The sequence below is a fragment of the Ipomoea triloba genome, chromosome 11 (genome assembly GCF_003576645.1).
Source record: "Ipomoea triloba cultivar NCNSP0323 chromosome 11, ASM357664v1".
NCBI lineage: Eukaryota > Viridiplantae > Streptophyta > Magnoliopsida > Solanales > Convolvulaceae > Ipomoea > Ipomoea triloba.
In genome coordinates this window covers 25,296,060-25,304,545 of record NC_044926.1, presented here as the reverse complement: position 1 = coordinate 25,304,545, position 8,486 = coordinate 25,296,060, and the positions used below count along the sequence as shown (strand labels likewise).

Sequence of the window (8,486 nt, the reverse complement as noted above, 5' to 3'; positions counted from 1 at the left end):
GGGGGGGGGGGGGGGGGGGGGGGGGGGCGGATTTGATGCAATAAAAATGACGTTTTCCACACTATAAGTAAAAATTACTCAATTCATTAATTAGAATAATTTTTAAAGAAAAAAAAATTGTTAAATCAACTCCTAATTTATTTGAAGAAATTTAGTCCATTAACAAAACAAATATTTTGAATCCTAATCGTACTACCCCCACTAGAATTGAAATCTATGAGGTCTTATTTAGAAGAACCACAGTTATACCACTTGATCACAAAATTTTTGACATATTAGAAGTTATTTTTTATATAACGTACTAAAAATAAATATGTAGTACACTAAAAATTAACCATTAATTATTAAAATAAACATATGGTACACTAAAAATGAACATGTAGTACACTATAAATTAATACTTATTGCATTATTTTTATGAGTTAAAATTTTAATAAGAACTTTTTGAAGCCTGAAGACCTAATTTCACAATTTAATAATCTCTTATAAATTTGCATTAAAAGCACATGATGCAACATATTTTATTAAATAAAAAATAAAAAATATTTTAATGCCACTAACCAATTATTTATAATAATGAGATGAAAGATATACATAGCGTATCATCCTTCACCACCTTTCCTCTCTTTCTATATATATAGTTATAAATAAATCATAAAATAGTACTAAACTTTATTCCAACCAACGAGGAGGCAAAGAATTATAGATATAATATTATGGAGGCCATGCATCCTTACTCTTTACTTAATTAATAAAATATTTCAGTATATTATTTATGTATTCAGTGGTTAACAACTGTCAACTGGTTAGAAGTTAGAACATTACATCGTACATCGATAAACAATTAGGCAAAATCTCATAATTAGTACATTTTTAATATTGAATTATTTTATTTAATAAAAGAACAATAGTTAAAATAATAAATAACAAAAACAGTAAAAATAATAGTTATTATTATTACGGAAAACAACATTTTGGCACTTGAAATTTTCACTTTTAAAATTTTGGTCATTGTTAATTAGGTTAAACAAATTTAGTTTCTTAATTGTCTATTATGTTACACTTTCTTTTTTTTTGAAAATTATTATGTTACACTTTCAGTCACTGGTGTTATATGATTATAAACTCTTTTTATGAGATTATTTTTGTCATTTAGAATCAATTTTCATGGTAACAGTTTCATTCTCTCCATGTATATATGTGAATGTTTTTTTTTAATAATGAATGCTGATTTCAAATGATAACCTCATCTGTTAATAACGTTTGACAATTATATAACACTAGGGACAACGATGTATGTTCAACATTGACATGATAATTGGACATCAGCACTGACCCGAAGGCAGTGAACGGACGTGAAAGAGGCCGTTACGCATTAAAGAGGAGGAGCCACTCCAACGGCTCCTCAGTATTAATATCCACTTACTGAAGAACATTGAAGAGGTCACTTACTGCGCATTGAAGTAGAAGCAAAGAGTTGTTGCACTCCAGCATATAAAAAGACACTAACACTCATAGAGTAGGGGGGACATTACTAAGAAAAACACTACTATACTGAACTACTCTGTCATGCTATTGTACTCTTATATTGAGCTTAATAATACAAAATATACCGGTAACATATTTACCGTCATTGGTGCTTTCATTGAGAGTCGAGATCAGATCTCAGGCAAACTTCACAAATCACAACACACCCAGCTCATCTCATCATTGTCAATGGCGCGATCCGGATCCAGCAGCTGATACATATGATTTTATACTGCTATTTGCCCCGTAATTTAGCTAGTTCGTTGCTTATTTCCCTTACCTTGATGGATTTGAGGCTCGTTTGTGTGTTACATTTGATCAATTTTAGTTTATTCACGAACGAGGAGCAAAGGAAGCATTTTCAGTCATTTTGGACAAGTTTTCGAAGCATAGGAATCCACCCAAGGTCGGAATGGAGCAACGGAGCACGAAAGGAGTTAGAAAGAGAACCAGGAGGCCGCCTCACGGCCAGCTTTCCGGCTGTGATAGCGGCCGTGATCCCCACCACGGACAGCAGCTGGCCACGGCACCTCACAGCCCCGATCCCGGCCGTGATGGTGGCCGGGACCCAGCTGCTGTCCAGTATTTAACTCGCGTTTTTCTGTATTTTGGCACATTCCGAGCCCTAGTTTAGTTCAGTACAATTTTCCCTTTCTTTAGAGTTTTCCATAGCATAGAATAGAGCAGATTTACATTCTTGAATCGGTTTCCGAGCTTGGAATCATTGATTGGATTGGAATTACTCTCAAAGATTGTTAGTAAAGTTCTCTCTTTTATTCTTTAGTTTCGCTGTTATGATTTCAGTAATTAATTCTTGCTTTGCTTTGTTTACTTCAATCATGCGTAAGTAGTTCACTTATGGGTTTAGATTAGGGATTTATTGTTAATCTTGATGTTCAAGTTGTGATTATTGCATAAGGGGATTGAATCATTTACCTAGGGTTTATGTTGAATTGGAGATTGCTTTCTACTTGTTATTGATTGATGGCCACAATTAATTGCTAGTTTAGGAGAGGGATTCATTACAACGAAAGTTGGATGGAGACCTCGAGCCTTATCAATTTCAACCTAATTTTTCCTACTATGAGAGTAGGGCTAATTTGGGGGCTTACAATGCTTAGGTGCTTAAGACTATGATTGATGCATCACGAAAGTGGGGCAATCTTAGCCTAATTCTGTTTATTGATTACGAAAGTAGCTGAATTGAATTCTTGTGTGCATTGCCCATAAATCCCTAGGTTAATCCTTCTTTCCCTAATTCTGAGATTGTTAGAACATCAACGTTACAATTTCCCTAATCTGACCCATTCCTTTATCATTCAGTTAATTCATTAGCCAATTTATTATTTTTAATTTTCTCATTCAGTTATTAGTTGCTTGGATTCTAGTTAATTCACGTACTCTAATGCCTAGTTCCCTTAATTCACACAATTACGTGCCATAGCCCCAATCCTCAGCGGAACGACATTACACCCTCATATTTTTACTCATCATTTATACCCATCAGCAGCTCTCATGATTCTCGTCAAAAGAACAATGGTCACCCAACAGGTGATTTTCGTGAGCAGCTCAACAGTAACCGCGTGGGAGATCGCCGAGAGGGTGATCTCCATAGCCAACTCAACAACAATCACGATGGGGGTCGCGCTCCCTTCCCAGTGAACGCTGCTCCCATCCAAGCCACGAACTTCCAAGCAGCGGCGCAGGTCATTCAACAGGCGGCGACGACGATGGCCCAGCTAGTAGCAGGGATGCGAGGCCAGGCCCCACCACCGCCACTGCCTCCTCCATATGTGGAGGTGCAATCTCAAGCTCAACTGCCCCAAGCATCCGCGCAGAAGGAGGAAATAGATGAACAGAAGACCCAACGTCGGTATTATGGTGTTGCTCGTCGGCCGACCGTTTCTATGCCCGCCATGGGACGGTGGGGTGAAAGGGCTGCTATCCAGCCAAGGTTGTAGGCACAACCGAAGACCAAAAGGACCAAGGGTCCACACCAAAGTGAGCAGTCGCACCGGATGGAAGAGATGGGTGAGTCTAGGGGGCCAACTCTATGTCAATCCATGGCACTCAAGCAAACCCTAAACATGCATTAAAGAGGAGGAGCCACTCCAACGGCTCCTCAGTATTAATATCCACTTACTGAAGAACATTGAAGAGGTCACTTACTGCGCATTGAAGTAGAAGCAAAGAGTCGTTGCCCTTCGGCGTATAAAAAGACACTCACACTCATAGAGTAGGGGGAACATTACTAAGAAAAACATACACTACTGTATTGAACTACTCTAACACACTATTGTACTCTTATATTGAGCTTAATAATGCAAAATATACCGATAACATATTTATCGTCAAACATTATGAACAATTAATGGGTTAAATTTATTTAAATTAGCTTATAATAGAAAGAAAAAATTCAAAAGTGAATCAAATCAAGCTAATGGCCAAAAGTGTTGTTTTTCCTTATTATTATTATTATTATTATTAAATTAAAAATAATTTAAGGATAATTTAATAAATAAAATAATATATTCATATCATGTCAAGCACCTTGTGCTCAGATGGCATGTAGTGATTCTCCTATATGAGAAGTCATGAGATCATTTTACAAGTTATTTAGTGGCAATAAACAATTATTTATTAAACACGCTTTCCTACAAACCGCTAATACATACTATCAGCTAATTAAAATTGATAACAAAATCAACTACGTAGTATCAAGTATCCATTAATTTCTTTAAAAAAAAAAAAACTATCCATTAATAAAATCAGCTATTGATGTATTATTTTTATATTTCAATGGTACTATTAGATGACAATATAATGTACATGCATGTGCTAGGGTGCGTGTCTCGTAGATAGGAAAAAGTTTTGGTTCAATAATGGTGTCACTTCGAGGGAAATAAGATTGAGAATCTAGAAGGAAGCATGCGAGCAAAAACATTTTGAATGTGGAGGAAATTATAAAATGGAATATATAGGAGGACCAAAGCACATGTTTGAATCTACAAAATCAATAAAATATAAAACGATATATGTATGTGCATTTGTGTTTAATGTTGCAAAGACTTTAAAAGGCACGGAAGGTCTTACCCATATAGTCAAGACACATTTTATTCATGCCACGATGGATATATGCCTGTTTGTCATCTTTTGGTGATATCGATGTATGTTTATCCTCATCCTCATTGTTTTGCGTTGATTATTACACTCCTCGTAATTCAAAAATAAATTATAAGTAAATTATCTATTGTTATTTTTGGTAATTTTTTTTAAAAGATCTAATCACATCTGCCTAATTTTTTATGAGAATAAAAAAACATCATGTGAGAAACACAAATAAATGTTAGTATTTTGAATAGATCTGACGGTTGAATTTTTTTTACAAATATATAAAAGATGACAGGCCAAAATGCATCATATAATATTAAAAGTGCACTTTAAGGTAGAGAAAATTATCAAAATATAGTTGTGATTGTTTCCTCCTTGCTCTAGACCCGTTAGATTTGACTAGATAAACGGCTAATTTAGTTCTTAATTTTTTGCCAATAATAGGTTCTCATATGATGGGTTTCATATATATATATATATATATATATATATATANTATATATATATATATATATATATATATATATATATATATATATATATATATATATATATATATATATATATACACTTACTCATTTCTGTCATTCTTTCTTTTTAAATCAAAAAAAAATATACAAATATATTATTCTTTTTAAAAAATATTAAAAATTTTAATAAACACATCATTTACTATTATGAATTCCAAGTGATTCTAGTATTGATTTGATTATTTCAATTCATTAAAAAAATTGAAGATTCTTTCTTTAAATTTTTAAAGCATGATCTCAATTTACTCTCTCTCCCACTCACAAACACATATCCATGCATTTAGAATTATTTGAGGCTTGAAAACAAGGGGACAAAGAAAACAAAATGTGGTGATATTTTTGTAATTATTACAAATTTGAGAGATCAAAACTTCACCTGCTATGTTACAATATAATCGGCTTGAGTATACTTTTATAGATCTTGAGTGCATTTAATCGTTTGATATATTCTTAATATTTATGAAATTGTTACCTCGGTTCTCTCTTTATTTTAAACTATTGATTATTCCAGATGTGTAATATAATTATTTCATTTTTCTTTTGTAAGAAGCATTATTTCCTTTATAGCAGCGTGTCTCTCACGCACATTTATATACGAGAAATTTCTAAAAATGGTTGTGTATATGTTTGATTGGACAAAATTTAAGATAGATATATAGTGGGGTACGTGAGGGTGGGGGGGGGGGGGGGGAATGAGTAAATGACTAGGGACTAGGGAGGGCACGCAACAGATGCACCACATGAAGGAGTGGGGGAAACAGAAGTTGATATTTTAGTACGTACCAATACTTTTCCTTTCCTTTCCCTTCCATTATTATTATCCACACATAACACATCCATTTATCAATACCCCAAANGGGGGGGGGGGGGGGGGGGGGGGGGGGGGGGGGAGGAATGAGTAAATGACTAGGTACTAGGTAGGGCACGCAACAGATGCACCACATGAAGGAGTGGGGGAAACAGAAGTTGATATTTTAGTACGTACCAATACTTTTCCTTTCCTTTCCCTTCCATTATTATTATCCACACATAACACATCCATTTATCAATACCCCAAACCCTCCATCTCAATCCAACACACATTATGCATGCATACCTACAATAATCCATCATTTTAATTGCATTTCTTATTATTACATACAGAGGTAATATGATGACACATCTATTATTATTTCAAATAAGTAGCCATAAGATCGAATCTTGTAAAGAATCACGATTTAACTCGATCCATACATTAACCTGCCCAGCCAGTTAGCAAAGGAAGTAAATCGGGAATGGCGGAATTCGAGCGTTCATGTGCAATTTAGTGCAAAAAAGGAACACACAGTACAATTATTTATATATATATATATATATATATATATATATACATACATGTGTTATGCGTGGTAAATAATTAATTAATGCTGATCTAATCTTCTAAGAAGAGCAGCTCTTAATCCATCTTCAGATCTTAATCCTTCGGGAACCTTAACCACGATGTCCTGAAGCATGATGTCGTTGACGCTAGATATGCTGGCGTGATGAACTGCTAGTTCGAGTTCTCGTAGCCCATTCATCAGCTTTGCGCTGGGGTAGTTTGCATTTTCCGATTGTACCCTTATCATCGCATCGGGCCCCACTATCTTGACCTCCACGTCCACCGGCGACGCGGCGGAGGACGCCGCCGAGGTGGAGCTCTGGTTGTCGCCCACGGCTTCGATTTTCACTTTCTTGGATTCTCTGAGCTGGAGCTGGCACTCCAGCTCCTCCACTTTGGCTTTTAGCGAGTTTATGTACGAAACGGCGTCGGATAATAGGGAGGCTTTGTCCATCCTTGAGACGTTGGGGACGACGGAGCGGAGCGCGTAGAAGCGGTGGTTGAGCTTTTCTCTCCGTTGCCGCTCGGCCTCCACGTGGTTCACGGGAGTGTCTCGCCCGGCTCCGGGTTTTCTGCCCCGTTTCTTCGGGGCGTTTTGTTGTTGTCGGTCGACGCTTGGATGCTCCTTTAGAAAGAGGCAGTCCGAGTCGGAGTGCTCGGACTCCGGGTCGGCGCCTCTCTTGGGTGCGTCTTGCTTCTCAGCATCTCCGGGTCGGCCTTGTTGGAGTTCATGGGTGCTAACGAGGCCAATATCGGCAAACGAGAGCGTTGTTTCTTGAGGAAACGGGAACAAAGACTTGACCTGTTGGACTAAGGTCCAGTTTTCTTTGATGATTTCGAGGGAGCCGAGCTCAACGACTCCGGCGCCGGTGGGGATACAGACGAGCGTCTGAATACCGTGGATCTGAGCCTCTTTAGCCCTCTCACAGTTATACATCTGGAGGCGGTGGGCCCCAGTCAACCAAACTAAAGAACCCATACTTAATGCCTTCCCCGGAACTCCATCGCCGGCGGAGAAAGAGCGAGCGAGGGACATGACGTAGAACCACTCCGCGTCGGTTATAAGGTCGCCGTTCTCGGAGTTCTGGGTGCCGATCAGGGCTTGGATTCCACTGATGACTTTCTTCCTCTCCGACTGCTGGGTAGAGTGAGAGGTTTGGACGCCGCCTCTGCCGCCGCCTTTTGTCCCCTGGAAAAAGCCGTCTCCCCAGGCCAAGAAGAGACGCCCATCGTCGTCATTCGAGGTCTGCCAGAAAATAGCGTAGGCCCAGCTGTCGGTCTGGGTTTTGAGGATGAATTGAAGGCGCTGCTGAAGGGTTGAGTGATTGGGTTGAGTAAGAGAGGCAGTTATGGAGGACGATGAAGACGAGGTCCCAATTAGTTCGTCCATCAATTCTTGATTAGTTAGGTTTGTGTGGGCGGGGGCAAGACAACAACAAGAAGAAGAAAGATGAAGAAAATGGAGAAGATGAATTGAAAATGGAAGAAGCTAAGGAGCAGACTCTATACTTAATAATAAAGTAGTACGATGCTCTCTATTTGCCAAACTGGTCACTGCTCATTGCGCTGCACTCTGGGACCTCATGCCCTCAGAGTACGACAGCTTTATCACACAACAAAAACTTTATTTAATCATGGACCAATTCCTACCGAGTTGATTAGGGGCTAACAAGTTTGACTCTCAACGAAAATAGTTTAAGCACGGGTGGGCTATGATGTTAGGATCAAGCGAGCCTTTACCGCTAAGATCAAACACTTATCATTATGCAAATAACACAACATTATTTGACTCGAACCGTAACTCGACTTTAATACCACTTGTTAATATAAAAAGCTTACTACTATGTCAAAAGTTAATAGCTAGTAACGAAGGGACCACTTTATTTTTTTATACCGCCACACATTTTTGAGACGCTGGGTGCTAGACTTTACCTTTTACTGGCCTCGGCCATCAACCC

General features: G+C 37.9%; 1 protein-coding gene across 1 annotated transcript; it reads right to left on the bottom strand.

The window, feature by feature from the left end:
• Positions 1-6,319: 6,319 nt before the first annotated feature.
• Positions 6,320-8,105, bottom strand: LOC116033992 (transcription factor MYC1). The gene has a single exon (XM_031276553.1). The coding sequence runs from the start codon at positions 7,916-7,918 to the stop codon at positions 6,569-6,571; it is 1,350 nt and encodes a 449-aa protein (XP_031132413.1). The 5' UTR covers positions 7,919-8,105; the 3' UTR covers positions 6,320-6,568.
• Positions 8,106-8,486: the final 381 nt, after the last annotated feature.